General features: G+C 43.4%; 1 protein-coding gene across 7 annotated transcripts in view; it reads right to left on the bottom strand.

The window, feature by feature from the left end:
- Nucleotides 1–4,280: 4,280 nt before the first annotated feature.
- RBM6 (RNA binding motif protein 6) overlaps nucleotides 4,281–20,410 on the bottom strand; it is a 104,591-nt gene continuing 88,461 nt past the window's right edge. For 4 of the 7 annotated variants that reach the window (XM_032868100.1, XM_032868097.1, XM_032868099.1 and 1 more), the window contains exons 3-16: nucleotides 20,239–20,299; nucleotides 17,571–17,843; nucleotides 17,010–17,170; nucleotides 15,485–15,582; nucleotides 14,760–14,802; nucleotides 14,544–14,625; nucleotides 14,221–14,306; nucleotides 13,529–13,675; nucleotides 12,661–12,756; nucleotides 11,301–11,561; nucleotides 9,307–9,381; nucleotides 8,298–8,395; nucleotides 5,197–5,326; nucleotides 4,283–4,519 (exon numbers count right to left, since the gene is read on the bottom strand). In XM_032868100.1, coding sequence (XP_032723991.1) covers nucleotides 4,394–4,519; nucleotides 5,197–5,326; nucleotides 8,298–8,395; nucleotides 9,307–9,381; nucleotides 11,301–11,561; nucleotides 12,661–12,756; nucleotides 13,529–13,675; nucleotides 14,221–14,306; nucleotides 14,544–14,625; nucleotides 14,760–14,802; nucleotides 15,485–15,582; nucleotides 17,010–17,170; nucleotides 17,571–17,843; nucleotides 20,239–20,299 — 1,737 coding nt within the window. In that variant the 3' untranslated portion in view covers nucleotides 4,283–4,393. Of the gene's footprint in view, nucleotides 4,520–5,196; nucleotides 5,327–8,297; nucleotides 8,396–9,306; nucleotides 9,382–11,300; nucleotides 11,562–12,660; nucleotides 12,757–13,528; nucleotides 13,676–14,220; nucleotides 14,307–14,543; nucleotides 14,626–14,759; nucleotides 14,803–15,484; nucleotides 15,583–17,009; nucleotides 17,171–17,570; nucleotides 17,844–20,238; nucleotides 20,300–20,410 lie in introns of all 7 variants that reach the window. The other 3 variants (XM_032868094.1, XM_032868096.1, XM_032868095.1) reach the window with 2 other exon arrangements.

Genomic DNA, 20,410 nt, shown 5'->3' with positions numbered 1-20,410 from the left:
TTATATCCTCACATGTAGAAGAGTCTAGGGACCTCTGTAGGATCTTTAAAAGAGCACTGATCCCGTTTATAATGATTCCATCTTCATGAGCTTAATCATTTCCCAAAGTCCTACTAATACCATTACCTTTGAGAGTTAAGGATTTCAATGTATGAACTTAGAGGGGAGAGGACACATTCCGATCATAGCACTACCTACACACACACACACACACACACATACACACTTCTACATTTTCATATGTGTATATGTATTTATATACAGTGTCCAACTTCTGGGGAGGAGATGTATGTAAAACTTACATCATCAGAAAAAACTAGAAGTATGTGACCAACAGAAGGCTCCCAAGTGTATTTTCTTGGGGCGCCGGGATGGCTCAGTCAGGTGTCCAACTCTCAATTTTGGCTCAGGTCATGATCTTGGGGTTGTGGGATCAAACCCCACATCAGGCTCTACACTCAGGGCAGAGTCTGCTTGTCCCTCTCCCTCCCCCTGCTTGCTCTCACTCACTCATTCTCACTCAAATAAATAGGGGTGCCTGGGTGTCTCAGTTAGGCAACTGCCTTTGGCTCAGGTCATGGTCCCGGGGTCCTGGGATCAAGCCTCACATCGGGCTCCCTGCTCAGCAGGGAGCCTGCTTCTTCATCTCCCTGATGCTCTGCTTACTTGTGCTGTCAAATAAATAAAATCTTTAAAAGTAAGTACTTAAAAAATATTTATTCTGAAGTAATCTCCACATTCAACATGTGGCTCAGACCCATAAACCTGAGATCCAAAGTTGCATGCTCCACCTACTGAGCCAGCCAGGCACCCTGTTTTTTTGAGTAAAGCCATGTATGTTCAATATTAGGCAAAGTTCTTTAAGACTGCTTTTCCTAATGTTCTGAGGTTAAAAAAAAAAAAAAAAGTTCTCTTAATGAAATGCTTTAAAAAAAAAGATTTTATTTATTTATTTGACAGAGAGAGGGAGATCACAAGTAGGCAGAGAGGCAGGCAGAGAGAGGGGGAAGCAGGCTTCGTGCTGAGCAGAGAGCCCGATGCTGGGCTCGATTCCAGGACCTTGAGATCATGACCTGAGCCAAAGGCAGAGGCTTAACCCACTAAGCCGCCCAGATGCCTCCGAAATGATCTTTTTTGCCTTAATTTCCCACCACTTAGCAAAAGAAAAAAGTACTTCATATGTTTTGATCTCAGACCGTGATAATACTACTCCAAAATAAGAAGACTTACATGAGAGAACTCTCGCCTATACCAAGAAACTAATTTGTCAGAGCTGAGCTTTGATGAATTGGCAGAGATATGCAATCAAAATTTAATTCAACAAGTATTTTATATAGACCTATGAACAAGGCATTATTCATTCATTTATAGGGTACCTATTGTGTTAGCCCCTAAGGATATAGTAGTAAAGAAAATTACCCAAGATCTCTGTCCTGATGTAGCTGGCATTCTGATCAAAGCCTCAGGGAACTGCCCAGGGACATGGTAGGGTGACACATTTTTCACATCCATTCCTACTTTCATCAATACCCAAAATAGTTCCTTAAAAATATATGGAGCATTTAAGTCCATATTTTCAACCACAAAATTTCCATTTAAGTGGCAAAATAAAGCTGGAAAACAAAACTAGGTAAACTAGTTTGAGGTCTGAGCTTACTTTCTTCAGAGAAGATGCTGCCAAAAGCTTGCTGTACTGTCTCTCATCACATCAGCAATTGTTCAACATCCATCTTCCTCAGTGACTAAATCCTATGGGCATAGAGACCAACACTGATCTTGCTAGAAGCCCCAGTGACAAGTAGAATGGGCTCTCAAAACATTCATAGAACGACCACTAGGGAACTCAGTGGTGCTTCTGCTGGGGAGCCAATGAACTGGAGTTAACTAACTAGTCCATAAAAGAGTCTTCAGTAGTGGAGCATTTGAAGTGTTCCACAGTTTAGGCCCAAATGGGTAATACAAAGTTAGAAGGAAAACCTGGTTTGGCCAGTTAAGGACAAACTTGGATCAGCTTTCAAGAAGTATACTGATGTGCTCATTGATGTACTCAAAAATGAGATGCACGGGGTGCCTGGGTGGCTCAGTGGGTTAAGCCTCTGCCTTCGGCTCAGGTCATGATCTCAGGGTCCTGGGATCGAGCCCACCATCGGGCTCTCTGCTCAGCGGTGAGCCTGCTTCCCCCTCTCTCTGCCTGCCTCTCTGCCTACTTGTGATTTCTGTGTGTGTCAAATAAATAAATAAAAATCTTAAAAAAAAAAAAAAAAAGAGATGCACCACAGAGGTACCTGCAGGCCTTCAGACCAGAGGGCTACTGCACTGCATCTGTCTGCAGCCAAGAGTCCAAAGACCCATCCTCTGTAAGGCTGCACTAGTGGTAGCAAGGCCCAGAACATGGGGCTTTTTTTTTTTTTAAGATTTTATTTATTTATTTGACCGACAGAGATCACAAGTAGGCAGAGAGAAAGGAGGAAGCAGGTTCCCCGCTGAGCAGAGGAGCCTGAGATCATGACCTGAGCTGAAGGCAGAGGCTTACCCCACTGAGCCACCCAGGTGCCCTGAACCTGGGACTCTTAATCCCTAAGCCAGTGTGCTCCTGATTTTGTTTTCCCTTTGGGAGGAGTAAAGACTTAATAAAGAAAAACAGATTATATTTGGAGACAGCATGACAAACAATTTAACTTCACATATATCATTCCTGTTTCTAGAAATGTTTTCTTCTTGGTACATACCTACTTCTCCTTACATCTCTCACCCCTCACTGCCCATCCCCCTCAAATGGTAATACCTCCATACTATTTTTACAGAGCTGTCCTTGGTTCTGCTTTATGCAACCAGATTACGCCCTTAGACCTCTGGGCCAATTCTGGCCTGCAACCTGTTTTTGTAAATAAAGTTTTATTCGAATTCAGCCACAATCACTTGTCTATGTATTGCTGCTACTGTCTATGAATGTGGCTGTGCTCTCACTACAATAACAGGGCTGAATAGTTTCAACAGAGATCATTTGACCTGTGAAGTATAAAATATTGACTCTGGCCCTTGATGGGTAAGTTTTTTATTTTTTAATTTTTTAAAAAGATTTTAGGTTTATTTATTTGACAGAGAGAGCACAAGCAGGGGGAGTGGGAGAGGGACAAGCAGGCTCCCCATTGAGCAGGGAGCCCAACAAGGGGCTTGATCCCAGGACCCTGGGAAAGCAGACACTTAACCAACTGAGCCACCCAGGTGCCCCACCTTGTTGGGTAAGTTTACAAACTCCCACCTTATACAATCAACATACTCTTCTAAACCTGCAGTTCTCTTCCTAAAAAACATTCCTCCGGAGACATCTGAAAAGTGCAATTCTTAGTACTATAATATGTTATCTGGAGGAATTATTTTTTACATTTTGAAGATTTATTTATTTGAGAGCAAGGGAGTGAGCGAGTGCAAGCTGGGGACGGGGAAAGAGAGAATACCCAAGCAGACTATCTATCCATCAATCGCAGAGCCTGATGCAGGGCTTGACCTCGGGACCCTGGGATCGTGACCTGAGCTGAAACCAAGAGCTGGCTGCTTAACTGATTGAGCCACCCAGGCACCCTACTTTTTAAAGTTTTAATAGGTTCATAGGATATTGTCCTTTTAACTTCAAAGAATAAAAAAAAAAAAAATTAAAAACAACCCTCTCTTTTAAAGCAAATCCTGTGAAATGGTATGAGTAATATGGTAAAAAATTAAGAAAGATTTGAAAGAGGGTGTCCAAAGACGCCTCTCTGGAGAATTTCAGCCAAGGAGGGAAGGAAAACCTGGAGTAGTGGCTGGAGGGGAGTAATAATTCTTACTATGCCAACTCATTGTGGTGATCATAACATGTGACACATTAAGCGCCCAGCAGGCACCTAGAAAAAGAGCTATCACACTGCTCCCCGCACCTCCACCAACAATGGGGAAGTCAGAAGACGACTTCAGTAGTAAACCAACATACGGAAATATGTTCACTTTCAGCAGTTATCAAAGAAATAGAAGCAAGCAATAATGGGATGCAGTTTTCATTAATTAGATCAGGAAAATAATTTTTAAAATCTGACAGTACTCACACAAGCTAGAGTTCAAAGGTCACCACAACACATCCACTCATACTGACAGGAGGTGGTATCTCAGGGCTCATGGTAGCACTTGCTGCCATTTCAGTGCCACCTCAAATGGGCTGCACCAAGGCGCCCTCTCCCTTCTACCATAAGCCCCACCCTCACCCACCTGTGGGAGAAAAATATAACCACCAAAAAAAATCACATTGAAAAAAAGTTTATTTAAAAAAGTTCTAGCAGCAAGAACAGTAACAAAACAAAAGGAGAGACGGACAAACAAAACAAGAAGGAGGTTGTGTTCTGTAGGGACTTGTCTCCATTCTTTAATCTAGTTCTTTATACCGAGCAAACATGACTCTTCGCACAGCATCTCGGTAAGTCTCGTTGGACTGTCTCTTGCTGGTTCTTCCTGGAGCCCCCACACTGGGCCCCCTTATCCGGCCTTCAGTCTGTAACACAAAGACAAACAATGAAGTGGGCTCTATCAATTAATAAGCCTCAGGGCTGGCCTTTGATTACAAGTATTTCTGGACCAGTAAGGATCAGGATTTGGGGGAATTTTTTAGAATGTTTAATTAATAAACAAAACCCAAGATGAATAAGGAGGGTGGTGATGCCATGACTTCAGGATACGGGATTTAATACCAGACATGAGAAGCCAGTCTCCTCCAGTTGGCATGTTCAGAGGGGGACCAAGCCAACACAAAATGGGCAACATTCCCTCTCAAAACCTTTGCTCTCTTCTCTTCCTGAACTAAGTGAGGCAGAGCCCTTCATGAGAACCAGGACTAACCTCGCCCTCCTCATATGAATATTTTAGTTATTTCAGTTCCTCTGATGATGATGCCTCTCAGATGCTTTTGTTCCTCTTACTGCAGGTTCCCTGGTTCTTGTCACCAAATGATTTGCCAGTTTCAAATTGCCTGATTCCTGTAATACCCCACCTTTTACTCCGTTTAAGAGTAAGATGAGCCCCATTTCCACTTTTCTCCTTTTCCCACAGCCAACCAAAATTACAAGGGCCCAGAATGCCCATCTATCATCCAGTAATCAAGACTGACTGAAAGAGAGAACGTTAGGTACATTCCAGGTTCACGCCACCCCCAAAAGACGGAAACCATTTCACCTCCTCTGCTGAAGCCAATCCGGGATGGCCATACCCGAGGCCCGCCCCCTTCCTCCAGCCAGCGGTCTGCTGGACACAGCCTCCTTTGTTGCTACTGTCGATTCCTTCTTTACCAACAGGTTTGCGATCACTGCGAAAGGAGCAGATGTACTTACATACCATCACTTTCAAAGTGACCCTAATAAAAACCTCTGTTGTCTTGATTCACATTTGCTTCCTCTGAAGTGTATTAGGGAATACTTCTGAGTGCCTGCTATCTATGCAACAGGCTTTTGTCCTAGGGATACAGAGATGCCCAAGACCCATCCCTATTCATGGGGAAGGACATGAAAAGGATAACTCAGCCAGGGATGTGGGATCAGGAGACATCTCCTATGGAAATACATCAGAGAAGACACAAGCTCTGAAGGAGCATCACCAAAAATGACGAATTCCAACAAGAGGGCACATCCGAACTGACTAAAAAGCATGAGAGGAAAGGAGGCCATAAATAAGAAGTTAAAGAATACAATTTGTCTAGGAGAGGAATTATAGGAACTGACAAAGGCTTCTTGGGCTAGACTGGAAGGCCTCGAAACTTCACGCTAAATCATGATTCTGGACTTCATCCTTTGGGCCGAAAAAACCCCTGGACTCCAGGCCTCCTTCTAAGCAAGGTATGCCCTCATAAAAAGGCAAGTTTTAGGAGATTTCTGTTCACAAAATGGTTTTGGTGCCAGGGTAGAGAGTACACTAGAGGTTGAAGAACAGAGACGGAGAGTAAAGAGTCCAATTTGGAGGTGAGCTAGAAAGGGGGAAAAAGCTTAATTAGGGATGTGGCCAGTAATGATAAAGGGGATAAAGCAGGAAGACTGGGTCAGACCAGGCAGGCCATGATGCAGTGATGTAACTACTCTGAAAGAGGAACACACAGCAGGTTTAACAGGACTGGACTTGAATATGATATGGAATATAATACTGAGTCATTGCTTAGAGTGAGGAGCCTAAGAGGTCTCCACAAGGACATTCTCAGGAGGTAAACAGAAATCGTAATTTTGCGCTCAGAAAACCAAACTGCCTTGGAATGGAGTCATAGGGACCTGTTAGCTTGTTAGTGATGACTGTGGCCTTGGGTCTAGGTCAAGAGGTAGAACAACAAGAACTACAGAGCACTGAGGGCAGAGTCCTGGAGAATATCTGGAATCGCCCCGAAAACTAAGAGAAGCACGGGAGAAGACTAATAAGGAAGGGAACCAGCAGAATGTGGTGTGATGGGTGCCAAGAATACAGAGGGTATCTTTCTGCACCTAGCCCAACTCACTCAGGGCTAAGGTGTCCTTCCTCCTTAATGACTCCTTTACCTTTGGCTTAGCCCAGTATATTTCGAATTGCAGAGAATGACCTAGCCGGATGTTACATTGTTTAAGTGGTCCTTCCTTAGCACTTCTTAAGAATGCACCTGGGTGGCTCAGTGGGGTAAGCCTCTGCCTTCGGCTCAGGTCATGATCCCAGGGTCCTGGGCTGGAGCCCCTCATTGGGCTCTCTGCTCGGCAGGGAGCCTGCCTTCCTTCCTCTCTCTCTGCCTGCCTCTTTATCAACTTGTGATCTCTGTCAAATAAAGAAATAAAATCTTAAAAAAAAAAAAAAAAAAAGAATGCAAACAGGGCACCTGGCTCAATTGGTTAAGTGTCCAGCTCTTGTTTGGCTCAAGTCATGATCTCAGGGTCATGGGATAAAGCTCCATGATCAGCAGGGAGTCTGCTTGAGATTCTCCCTCTCCCTCTGCTCATGTGTGTGCACTCTCACTCTCTCTCTCAAAATAAACAAATCTTTTAAAAAAAATCACTCATCCTGGGGCGCCTGGGTGGCTCAGTGGGTTGGGCCTCTGCCTTTGGCTCAGGTCATGATCTTGAGGTCCTGGGATCAAGCCCCGCATCAGGCTCTCTGCTCAGCAGGGAGCCTGCTTCCCCCTCTCTCTGCCTGCCTCTCTGCCTACTTGTGATCTCTTTCTTCCAGTCAAATAAATAATAAAATAAATAAAATCTTTAAAAAAATTTAAAAACCACTCATCCTTAAAAAAAAAAAAAAGAATACAAATAGAAAAAGCTAGAATAAAAATACCAGAGCTTATCATATACAGTAAGTATTTTTCATGAAGATCTCTTTTTTGGTACTTACACACACATGATTATTGGGCCATGATTAAAAAATAATCTTACTGTGGGCAGTGAGCAAATAAGTTGGGATGTCAGAGCCCCAGACCCCATCAACCCTTCTTTGGGGCCTTTCTCCATCAATGATCTCTCCCATCCCCACAGGCATAAGTTACCCTGGCTATTAGCTGCTCTTTTGCTTACCAACATATAGACCTGTTCAAGTCTCATCAGATCAGCACCCTCCTTAAAATCATTTCATAACCTCCTGCTGTCCTAAGACAGTCTTAGCATGGTATTCAAGGAGTATGAACTTCCTGAGCTGGCCTCCATCAGGCTACTTATAATTTTTCAAATGCATCATATGACTTCTCTCTCTCTCATCCATGACGTATGCGGTTTGCTCCAAGTTACTGAAATGACCTTCCCTCCTCCACTGGAATTGTCTGCTCTATGAGACACAGCATCACCTGAACCTTCCTTATTCTTATAGGTCTTGTCCACCTGAGTATTCCTTGCACTTAGCGCAGTGCCTAGACACGATGGGTTATCAACAAATTCTATCTAACTCTGCTGGGCTCCCCACTCTGAACTGACTGGAAATAAGCACAGGAATCTAGAGATCATATAGGTCTATCAGCAGCCAACCATTCATTCAGCACCTATGTGTGAGGATGGAGGTTCCCTAAAGAAAAAGCCCGAGAGAATGACATTATCAGGTCCATAGGAGGTACAGCATTACTGAGGAGAGAAGGAGAGCAGCTAAGCAGCCAGCCAAACACACATATTCCTGAGTGAAGCTGGGTGGTCAGAGGTTGGAGTGAACTTCATACTCAAGGAGTTCAAAAAGAACCTGCTCCTGCTGACTTCAGTTATCCCTGAGAGAGAAAAAAGCAGTGCAGCTAGAGAAGAAGATGGTTTCACCATTAGGGCTTGAGGCTTAGGCTGAATGAAAAGTTCCTGACTTACCTGTCAGTTTCCCTGGAGTATTTAATTCGTTTCCTTTCTGGAGAGTCAAAAGATTGGACCTTTTCCCTGCGATCACTTCCTCTTTCTTTAAACCTTCCCTGTTGGTAAGCAGAAGAAAAGACCTGAGATTTCCATTTAAGGGAGCTGAATAGTGGGGAAGATTTGCTGTATTCCTTATAGTCCTTCTAAAGAGAAGGGGGTTCAACTGTTAACTCCTGGAATCTCTTCCTCCTTCACTTACTCTTCTTGAGAAAGCAGTGGCTTCTCTGACTGGTAAATCTGAGAAGAATGAGCTGGTGTGCTTGTCCTACAGCTGTGTCTACCTCTTCTGAGGAGGTGCTCTCCAGTAGGCCTCCACAGGAGGATTCCTACCCATCACATAAGATCTGGCCCGGGCAGTGAAGCTTGTGGCTATCTGTAGGGGAGTCTGCCTAATTACGTGATCCAGGTAACAAGTCCATTTGGCTCTATACTAAACTTCTTCTTCTAAGTTAGCCTCTGATAGTAAAAAATGGTATTTTAGCAGCCCTACCTTCACTGATTTTAAAAGCTGGGCAGGAAAGGAAAATGCTATTTGTTTGACCTGTTTGGAGACCTTAAACTACCACCCTTTTAAAATATATATATCGGGGGCGCCTGGGTGGCTCAGTGGGTTAAGCCTCTGCCTTCGGCTCAGGTCATGATCGAGCCCTGCATTGGGCTCTCTGCTTGGCAGGGAGCCTGCTTCCTCCTCTCTCTCTCTGCCTGCCTCTGTAACTACTTGTGGTCTCTCTCTGTCAAATAAATAAATAAAATCTTTTAAAAAAATATATATACATATCAATTTTATTAAAGTATAATTTTATAAACAATGAAGTCCACCCATTATAATGTAGTTTGATGGGTTTTGATAAATGTGTAAACCATCTTTTAGGTCCTCTTCATTCTCTGTCTTCAGTACAGAGTACAAATTCCACACCAGAGAGTAAAGAGTTGAGGTCAAGGGAGTTAAAAGGTCATCAAAACTTACCTCCTGTTCTCTCCTTTCCAGATAGGCTAGCTCCTGCTCAGATTGTTTTATCTTCCGATGGATTTCCAGGTTTTGCTGAGAAGACAGAAAGTTCTAGGAGTATAGGTCTAGAAAAAGTGGTCCTAGAAAATGCTTCTAGGTCTTTCCCAATAGCTACTTTGGGACTGGGGCTTCTTTCACTGACCAACTCTCCTGAGTGATCACTGTACCCTGTAATCAACAATTCCTAACTGGACTGGCTTAAGACTCTCCAATAGGAACCCAAGTTGTAATGCTGGCTTGTCACACAGATTAGTTACATTGTGTGGTACAAGAGAGACCTTCATTCTACTTCTCTCCAAATGCAGAAAACAGGGGCACCTGGGTGGCTCAGCCGGTTAACTGTCTGACTCTTGATTTCAGCTCAGGTCATTTCAGGGTCATGAGATCAAGCCCCGAATCAGGCTCTGTGCTCAGGAGGGAGTCTGCTTGAGATTCTCTCCCTTTGTTCCTCCTGCCTCCACACCCTACCCTGCACTCTGTCTCTCAAATAAATAAAACTTTTTTTAAAAATGCAGAAAACACAAAACTGGTTTATAAGTTTTTATCTAAAGTAAAAATTATGAGAGAGGGGAATCTGAGAACATCAGTGGAGAAAACTGAATGCCCACATGATCTTCCTACCACTACCACCACCATCACCACCACCACTCACCATCCTTGGACACTATCAGATTTTTCAAGTCCCCAGAAAAACACGAAAAGGAGAACCCAAGGTGCTAAAAGAACAAAAAGACTGCTTGGAGAGTCGTGTGTTCCTTAAGGGTCCCACACTTCTCGAGCATGGCTCTACTACACAATACCCTCCAGCATATATAAGAAACCCAAGGGGTCAAGTACAGTATGAATGGGGATTCTTTGCACTGGATCACTGCAAGGAAAGGAAAAAAGTACTACAGTCCACTTTCCACTGTCCCAGAGTCAGTTCAATTCGTGGATTCACCACATTTCTGGCTCCTCTTTCCTGACATCAGCCATTTATTAGCATTTTCATCAGAGAGCTGAAATCTATTATTATTTAGTTTTATATATCCTTTTAACTTTTTTTTTAATTTTTTTTAAAGTAAGCTCTACACCCAATGTGGGGCTTGAACTCACAACCCCAAGATCAAGAGTCACATGCTCTACCGACTGGGGCAGCCAGGAGCCCCCAAAGAGCTAAAATTTGAATGTGTCAGTCTCATGACTCAGAATTTGAGGTCAAAGGGACCTGGGAGGTAATCTGTTACAGGGATTGTGAGGAACTTCTCAGACCCCTAGAAACTCTGCAGAGGCAGCTGGGAGAAGAGGGAGGCCTATTACCAAAAGCAGAGCTTCTCAGCTTTTATCTACAAAAGACTTTGGACTTTATATTGAAGGAAAGTCTAAATCTGATTTCCTCACCGGCTCTAGCAACATCTGCTAGAGAAGGAGTGTGAAATAAATCACCCTATACTGAGAACAAGAGTCTATCTAGGGGTTTTATTTGTCCAGAATTTGGCTCCTTGGCCAGTACATCTGAGCAGGAAGACACATGGGAGGGCCAGTGTGCGTCAGGTTAACTCTCCAACGGCAGACGTTGCGCCCCGGCTTACAGCAGTGACTCACCACAGGAAGAGATGGCACAATGTGACCCACCTTTGGGAAAACTGCACAGTATCAGAACTAGGCAGAACCAGAGGAAGCCACCAAATATCACAGAAGAGGCGAGGCTTATCTGAAGTCCAATTGTTAGGTTAATGGAAGAGCTATGATGAGAAACTCAGCAAACAAGCTTCCTACTTGATGACTCCCTCCCCTCCTGTCTTCAGCACAGCCGCGGCTGCCTGCCTTGGGTCTACACACCAAGGTGTAGAAGGTGGGCACAGCCTTAATGCAAAGCAACTCCTGACAAAAGGTGGAGGAACGATTCACTGGACTGTAATACACGATGGTAAGAGGCCAACATTTCAAAGGTCAGGTCCGCTACCCCATACCTTATGCAGGTCTGAGAGCTGCTGGTGTTTGATCAGAACTTCTTTGTTGGGAAATTGCCTTCTGCAGAGCAGACAAGCCAGTTTATTCCAGTCAGTGAGTTTATCTTCTTCATTCTCCTTCTTGGTCAGCTCCTCCCTCTGTGGGGGCTGGGCTGTGCGGGGCTGTGGAGGAGGCGTCTGCTCCTCCTCTTCTTCCTCCTCATAGTCACTGTCTCCTCCATATTCACCCAGGAGGCCGATGAGTGGGTTTACCACCTTAGGCTGACAGGAGAAGGCCAGAGATTAATACCAACCTCAACCTATACTGTGAGGCCTGTTTTCTGGATATTCCAATATGGGTATCTCATTTCTTCTCTGTTAGTTTGAATAGTGAACTGGGCTTAAAATGATGATTAATGACCACACTGCTCATTTCCCCCATGGAAGCAACATGTTCAAGCTTGACTTTTCTCCTGGATTGCTCAGATAAAACCAGAAAGATTCCCTCAGAAGTGACTCTAGCAACAGAACAGTGAAGAGAAAGAAGGGAAAGGAGAACTGACAGGCAGGGAGAGTTAAGAAGTTACAGGTTACAAAGAGGAAGAGATAGCAGCAATCCCTCAGGTTACCGTAACCCAGGAGAAAAGGAAAGATAAACTTTATGAAGGGCTACAGTAACCCCTACAGCAAAAGGGATTTAGGAGGTGGACTGAAAGCAAATGAAGAATAAGCTCTCAGGTAGACACTGAGCTCCTGAGCGAGGTAAAGGCATGGTCAGGACTGATGCTACAATGAATTAAACTAATAATGGGACACAGGAAGAGTATTTATGAGTAGTTTATAGAATTGTGAAGTAATGATGCATGGTCATGGGCTTGTGATCAATCGAAATAAAAAATAAAGCATGATCACTATTGCTACATGTTTACATTTAATCAGAATCACCCATGATTAGAGGAGACCATCACTTTAATGCATCTAAAAAATGGGTAGTAATTTTAGCATCATTCACTTTGGCCAGACAGGTAAACCATAAAAACGACCACACATGCACTCCACACCTGAGCTTCGTACACAGCACCAAAAGGCAGGAAAAATCGGGGCCAGGAAAATGGGTCTTTTAGAAGGATTAACAAGACCAAGATTGTAACTTAAAAAGGGCCAGACATTCCCTTGTCTGATGGGAATGGTGCAGGGTGCCTATTAGCAGACAGGAACATTTATCTCATGCTCATACTCAAGGAAAGTCCTTGTTTGTTCGGTAGAGAGAACAAAAGGACCAACACCAAAGTGAAACATCAGCCTTTGAACTTCCCTTCCCATTCAGAACCAACCCTATCCCCAGCTCCAGCCCTAGCCCTGGGTGTTGGCTTAGCCTTACTGGTGGAGGACTTTCTTCCTTCTTCACAGTGGGAGGCAGGGGCTTCTTAAAGACGTCCTCTGGGGGGGCTGTCCCCTCAGTGGCATTTTCCTGAAACTGATTAAACCCGTAATTCTTATATGATACTCATAAAAGCTGGGCTAAGAGCCCTGTTGAAATTAATCAGATTTTCCAAAAACTCCTAATTTGTGAAGTATCTGAAATGCTGCTATAATGATTTCAAAATAAAAAGCCTTTGAAAACATAACATTCAGTATATACTGAGTGATCACTATATGTCAGGCACCAGATGAGACATTTATATGCATTATTGTCCTCAGCCTTTAGTACAACCCTCCCAGATAGGCATTAATACCCTTATTTTACAAATGATTGGGAATACGGTTGGGAAGTTTCCCCTGCTTCTGTGCACTCTCTATCCTGACGAGTAAATAAAATCTTAAAAAAAGAAAAAAAAAAAAAGAGCAAGTGGCAAAAGCTGAATCCAAATATTATAAATAATTATAAATAATTAAGTATTATAGAACTATGGAAAAACTACTTAAGAGCAAATATAAACGGAGCAGAGAATACAGAATGGTAACCTCTGCTACAATTACACCTACAGAAATGTGTATACAGAGTCAAGCACTGAAGAGGGGGTGTAGGAAAGTGAAACCACGTGGAGCCCAGGTGTTAGGGTTTAGCTGAGTCACTTTGTTCTGTCATCCACAGTTTTTGCATTTGTGAAAGAGTTACCACCAGCTGTAAGACGCAAGGGGATTGTCTGCTTTTTTGGTAACTTCACACCTCAACCCTAGATCTCCTCTATAAAGCTTTTATCTGAATCTGTAATTGTCTGGTAAGGAAGATTCACAAGTCCTCTTACCCTTGTCACTCCTCGGTCTTTTTTCTCCTTGCCATCTCTTTTAGATGCTTCCTTCTTACTACTTGACTTTCCTTGACTGGTGGACTTCTTTTCCTTGATCTCTTCTTCTTCAGGTGATCCAGGGTCCTGGGGCACATAGACTTCTTGCTGCAATTCAGTTAGAAACTGTTAAGTCTACAGAATATCTCACTTCCCCAGTTAATTCTAGGTCTAAGGAACAAGTTCCCTTCTGGAAGAAAGAACAGCTCTCTCCCTCACAAACCTAAGAAGAGACCGCATCAAACAATCTTGAAACCCACTCCAGGGGCCAGGACCTATCCAGACCACTCACTGTCCATTTTTCCAAGAGCAGCACTATTCTTACCTATAATGCCACAAAGCACTGATTTTCTCTATAGGCAACAGTTAACACAAAGGTCACCATCTGTAAATCTTGAATGAACACAACTCAGTAAATACAACTCAATATACGATGTGGACTTCAAAAAACACCAGGCTAGACATGAGATACAGACAGTGTAACAGCAGCTGCCAGAAATGGAGAAGTATTTCAACTTCCATCAGATTTAAACTTTTCCACTTTTCACGTAATAAGCAACCAAAAATCCAGGGAATAAAATCTTCAAACCAACAAATTATAGGTACTTTTCTCAAAAGAATCACTGATAAAGTTAAACAAACCAAAAACTCACCTGGGTGTTTGGGTCATAGTAAGTTCCTGCCAAAGGGTCGTAATAGTAGCCAGTAGCAGAATCATATATGTAGCAGTCAGACGATGCTAGCGGGAATAAAACCAGAGCCAACGTTAGTCCCTGTCCAGTGGAGCCCTGCTGTGGGACTGAGAACAACCCAAGCATGGGGCCGGCCAACCCACACAGGACAGAACATGCAGATGGTGCTCTCTGAATAAGCATCCCCAGTCAACGGTATTTCTTGCTAACTCTGTGACCACAAAGATCTCAATTAATGAGCAGTCAAGCCAAAAAGAGCAATAGAAATAAAACAAGTGACTCACACTGTTGTCCTTGTCGATTTGTATCTGGCGCCCAGTCTGAATTTCTGCCTCCTCCTCTCCTGTCTCGGAAATACTTTTTACCCTATCACAGAAAGGCTAGTTAAAATTATGGAACTTCTGACAGCCCTTACCAGTCACCCACTGGAGAAAATTCAAGATGACTCTTCCAGTCATTTGAGGATTTTGACAGAGCACTCCCCAGTTCCCGAAGCCTACCTGATAGTAGTGCATGTGGTCAGAATGGTCCCCAGAATCATTTCTGCAACAAATAACACAACACATCTTGAGTCTGCTACAAAAAGCCATTTGAGAATTGCCTAACCCTACAGATTTGCCAAGAAACTAACTTTTGCCCATTCTGCAGGGAAAGAAACAGATCCAGAGCAAGCAGGCCCGGCAGCACAGAGACTCCTACACAGCTGCTGCCGGAGCAGAACTGCAAACGAGCTGAGGTGCCAGAGAACGATCTGCCCCATCTTGCCAGCCTGCCTCTCCCATGCAGCCGCTTCCCAGTGACCACTCCTGGGTCAAGGTAAGTACAGGAATGAAGGGGAATCGGATTTCCCGGTACCGGAGGCATGAACAGGGTCAGGGGAGTGCGGGAGTCAGGACAGCATTTTCTTAGGATTCCGAGGGGCAAGGATGTATCGAGATTTTTCTCCACATCCAAGACTGTGTCATTTGGAACCCAAAGATACCAGGCAGTGAAGAGGGAAAGCACTAAAGTACCTAGTACTGCTATTTAAGGAAAAAACAAACAAACAAAAACAAAAGACAACTAGAGTCAGAATAAGCCAAGCTTCAGAAAAAGAAAACATGTACACATATCTGAAGAAATCCACACTGGAAGGTACCATGTCTTACTATCTCTACCTTTTAGGAGTTGCCTCCCAAGAACTTGAGTAGGGGACTCACAAAGGAGCCCCACTCCTCTGCCTTACCTTCGTTTTCCGGTGGCCAAGTTTACAGCTACCATCTTCCCATCAATACTAAATGGTGGATCAAGGTTCTGCAAGATCTTCACTACACGAAGAGCTTCCTGGGAAACCAAAGACACATTGTAGCACATAGAGAGAAAAGGCCATGTCCTTTGAAAGAGAATGGAACATAGATTTTCCTTCTCAAAAGAAAAATTTACTGAACAATATGTTCTGGCTATAATTATAATAGTAAGAGCAAACTGGCAAAAATAGGCAACTCTAGATGAAGGGCTGATCAGAATAGTGATCATAGTAGACATCAGTTTCTGGTATTGATATCAGAAATTCAAATCCTCTTCTTTTAGGCTGCAACTCTCACTGCATCAAAAATACAGTTTACGAAGTCTCTTGTGACTTCTGAACATGAATCTAAAAAATACCAACGAGGGGCACCTGGGTGGCTCAGTCAATTGACCACCTGCCTTTTTTTTTTTTAATTAAAAAAGATTTTACTTATTGATTTGATAGAGAGATCACAAGTAGGCAGAGAGGGAGGCAGAGAGAGAGGGGGAAGCAGGCTCCCTGCTGAGCAGAGAGCCAGATGTGGGGCTCGATCCCAGCACCCTGGGATCATGACCTAAGCCAAAGGCAGAGGCTTTAACCCACTGAGCCATCCAGGTGCCCCGACCATCTGCCTTTGGTTCAGGACATGACCCCAGGGCTCTAGGGTCCTGGGATCAGGCCCCCCGTCGGGCTCCCTGCTCAGTGGGGAGGCTGCTTCTCCCTCTGCCTCTGCCACCCCCACCCAAACTCATGCCCTTTCTCTCTCAAATAAAAATCTTAAAAAAAAAAAAAAAAGAAAAAAAAAGAAAAATATCAATGATTTTCATTACTACTTTCATGTTATTTCCATAGAAAAGGGCCCCACAACTAAAAATTCAAGCCACAGGAGTCTCTTAAAAAACATTTTAAGGAAAAAGAGAAAATGTCCTGTTACCATCAAATATAAAATCATTTATGGCTGAGCAAAACAAATTTAAAAAACTAGAAAATTTACTAAAGCTTGCAAGGTTCAGTACAGAGATTCTTCACAAGTAACTAAGTTCTCATGTTATTTTAATTGGACATTGTAAATACCAAAAGACAAAACCAAATCTAGAAAAATGCTCAGAGTTCTTTTTTTTTTTATTTTTTATTTTATTTATTTGACAGACAGAGATCACAAGTAGGCAGAGAGGCAGGCAGAGAGAGGAGGAAGCAGGCTCCCCGCTTAGCAGAGAGCCTGATGTGGGGCTCGATCCCAGGACCCTGGGATCATGACCTGAGCCGAAGGCAGAGGCTTTAACCCAGTGAGCCACCCAGGTGCCCCAGAGTTCTAACTTGCAGTTCCCTCCTTTGAATGACCATTACACCTAAAGGAAAGAACAAGAGGGTTTTTGATACCAGGTAGCACATGAGCATTCCAATGATAAGGAAGCTCTTCAAACCTTCTTGAGGTTTCTATAGCCAGCTGTCCCTTGGCCATTCCAAGGCAGAGGAAACTTACCGCATGGGAGTCGAGGTCAATAAAGCCATAAGTGTGGCCCATGGGGCCGGTTCTGTTCTTGATGATACGGACATTGGCAGTAGTAAGGCGGACGTAGGGTTCCAGCACTTCCACTATGACCTCAGGTGGAGTGGAACGATAGATGCGCTTTAGCATAATTGCTGAACGAACCACATACGAATGGGAGGAGCAAAGAAAGAGAGAAAGGTTAACTTTCAAAGCCCTCAGAGCCTGATTGTCCTTTTTTACTGCAGATGCTACTCTGCTCTAGCAAGGCTGATTCTATAAAACAATGCTGGGTCATACACTTCAAATATTTCTTCGCCAATACTAAAATACTAAAATGATGTCTTGCTGCATTTGAATAGCAATTTGCTATTTGGAGGATGCAAGTTCCTCTGACTGGTTACAGCAATGCCTGCAGAAAGCAAGAGCCTCCACAATCAGGCTGAGCAGTTTTACTAGGGTGTGGGAAATACCCGATACCTAACCACAAAACAGGCCACTTATACTCGAACTGCGGTGGTCACAGGCTGGTTCGTGCCCTGACAAATCACTTACTTTTGCTCTCCCCATCCTGGCGTGTCTCCCCAGACCATGGTTCCTTCTCTCGGTCTCTTCGGAAGGTGAGCCCTTCCCTTCGAGGAGGCAGATACCTTTCTCCTTCTCTCTTTTGATGTCCCAAGCGTGGTTCTTGTCCTTCTTCTCTCTTCTTGGGTTCAGGTTCCTTATCAGCTGACCTTGGGGACTGGTTGGGTTGTTTTTCTGATGGTGCTGGTATGGATGTTTTCTGAGGCTGAGGATAGGTTATTAATTCTTGCTTGGCTTCTGTCACTATAGGAACAGAAACAGAAAGAGAATCTCCAGCAGGTTTCATCCCAAAAACATTACTGCTGTGATTCCTCCTTACCTGCTACCAAATACTCATAGAATGCTTTTAATAGTCTCAGAAGTACCTACAAAAAAGTCCTCTAATAGATTTTAAGCCAGGCCAATGAGAAAGCACATGAAATAGCTCAAAGTAGCCACTCAAGTATTTAAATTTCATCTTATGAGTTTTCTATCACTTCCTAAACATTTAAATATAAGAAATCCTTCATGAGATGCTGGGCCTATTTAAACCAATGATTAAGAACAGATTTGGGAACAAAATTACCAAAGGTATGACCCTTGCCAGAAGTTTGGTAGAAACATGTATCCCAACTAGGAGCTTCCTTCTTCCAGTGTTATGGTACTAAAACAGCCACCTCAAATTCTGTAAGATCCCAGGTGCCCTCTTCTCTAGGGAAGCTAATAGACCTAACTGTATATAGCTCATTCATTTGCAAAGAAGTATAACGAGCAAATGTCCTTCAAAATATAAATGATTCATTCTAAATCTCTTTCTATAGCAGGACAATTTGTCCAATTAATTAGGAACATATTTTTGCAATGAATTCATTCTTGAAGGGTTCAAAGGAAGCCAGGCAGTTCAAAAAAATACATTCTACAGGACCAATGTAGAGATAACTTAACAGCAGTGATAAGCAACTAGTGAACACCTGCTTTACATGTTTCCAGGTTAAAGCTGTGTCAGCCCTAACTTAGTGGCAGGGCACCCAAGGGTATTTATAAACCAGCCATTCATTTGTTAGAATACACAGAGAAAGAAGTCCTTCTTCAGGGAAAAAACACACAATTCTGCCTAATCTGAAGTAATACAAGCTAAAAATCTCTGTTATTTACTCAACTTCTCACAAGTTGGGTTGGCTTCTACGGTGTCTAGAGCCTTCCTTAAAGATTTTCAGAACACCTGCTTCACAGTCCTCACTAGAGAGTAGATCTCCACTGCACGCCAAAACCCCAGCTAAGAAACTCTTTGTAGACATACTAAGTTCTAAACTTGGAACAAATAGGTCCTTTAGAAGGCTACCTGGATCCCTACACTGAACTGTTTTTTTTTTTTTTTTTAAGATTTTATTTATTTGACAGAGAACACAAGTAGGCAGAGAGAGAGAGGATGGGAAGCAGGCTCCCTGCTGAACAGAAAGCCTGACGTGGAGCTGGATCCCAGGACCCCGGATCATGACCTGAGCTGAAGGCAGAGGCTTTAACCCACTGAGCCACCCAGGCGCCCCACACTGAACTGTATTTTATGGTCATGCCCTAGCTCTCCTGAATGGGTAATATCAAAAACAGGCATATGACAGTCATTGCTGGGGCACCTGGGTGGCTTAGGTGGCTCAGCTGGTTGGGCGTCTGCCTTGGCTCAGGCCATGATCCCAGAGTCCTGGGCTTGGGCTCCCTGCTGAGCAGGGAGCCTGCTTCTCCCTCTCTCTCTGCTGCTCCCCCTGCTTGTGCACTTGCTTTATCTGTCAATAAATAAATTAGTAATCTTCAAAAATTAAAAAAAAAAGTCATTGCTATAGGACTGTTGTTAGATGCCTTTGACAGACTCTTCAAGGTTGCCTATCTAAAGGTTCTCTGCAGAAACTGACTTAAAGTTAAGTGACTGAGAAGCTGGTAGGTTTATTCCTTTATAAAAACAACATATACCCAGGATGCCTGGGTGGCTCAGTTGGTTGAGCATCTGCCTTCGGCTCAGCTCATGATCCCAGGGTGCTAGGATCAAGTCCCACATCAGGCTTCTTGCTCAGTGGGAAGCCCGCTTCACCCTCTGCTTGCTGTTCCCCCTGCTTGTACTCTCTCTGACATAATAAATAAATAAAATCTTATAAATAAATAAATAAAATAAAAAATACAAACAACATATAATCCTGATTATTTTCTCTTGTTCATTTTTTACTGTTACTTTAACAAATATTTTTCTGTTGAAGATCCTGAAATATTTATATAGAGCGTAAATAAGAAAACGACCCTGATAACAGATGATTCTCAGTAACTACAAAGCAGTAGGGGATAAGGGTCACATGGCTGAATGCCACGGAGATTCTTTCTCAACCTCACATCCTTAAATGTATTCTAAATAACACTACTTCTGACCTCTGGTCAGCTGCCCATTTAGTTCCCTCAATGTGAGGATCTAGCAACCCATCTCCTTCCCCTGGTGGAACTGAGATCCAGTATCATTCACTAACAGGTAACACAAAGTTAGAGATCGCATTGTACTTCTAAGAGCTTTATAGATCAACTTGTATTTAGGGATGACCACTCTTAAAAGCCAAAGAGAGCATGAGCTTTGTTTTGATCAATACACAAAACTACCACCACCACCTCTACCATCACTCACCTTCCTTTGGGCACTTGCAGACTGAACATGAAGATCGGTGTCCAGCTACGCTGGCCTTACACTGCATGGGAAAGGGAAAGACTTCAATTTGACCAAAAACATTAAAAAAAATCTTGTGTTTATTCAACACATCAGCACCTGCCAAACATGAAAGAAATAAGCCATATCCCAG

Source organism: Lontra canadensis, unplaced genomic scaffold (assembly GCF_010015895.1).
Source record: "Lontra canadensis isolate GAN:19392208 unplaced genomic scaffold, GSC_riverotter_1.0 scaffold35, whole genome shotgun sequence".
Taxonomy (NCBI): domain Eukaryota; kingdom Metazoa; phylum Chordata; class Mammalia; order Carnivora; family Mustelidae; genus Lontra; species Lontra canadensis.
Note: the sequence above shows the minus strand (reverse complement) of the source record. Positions and strands in the feature narration are given on the sequence as shown.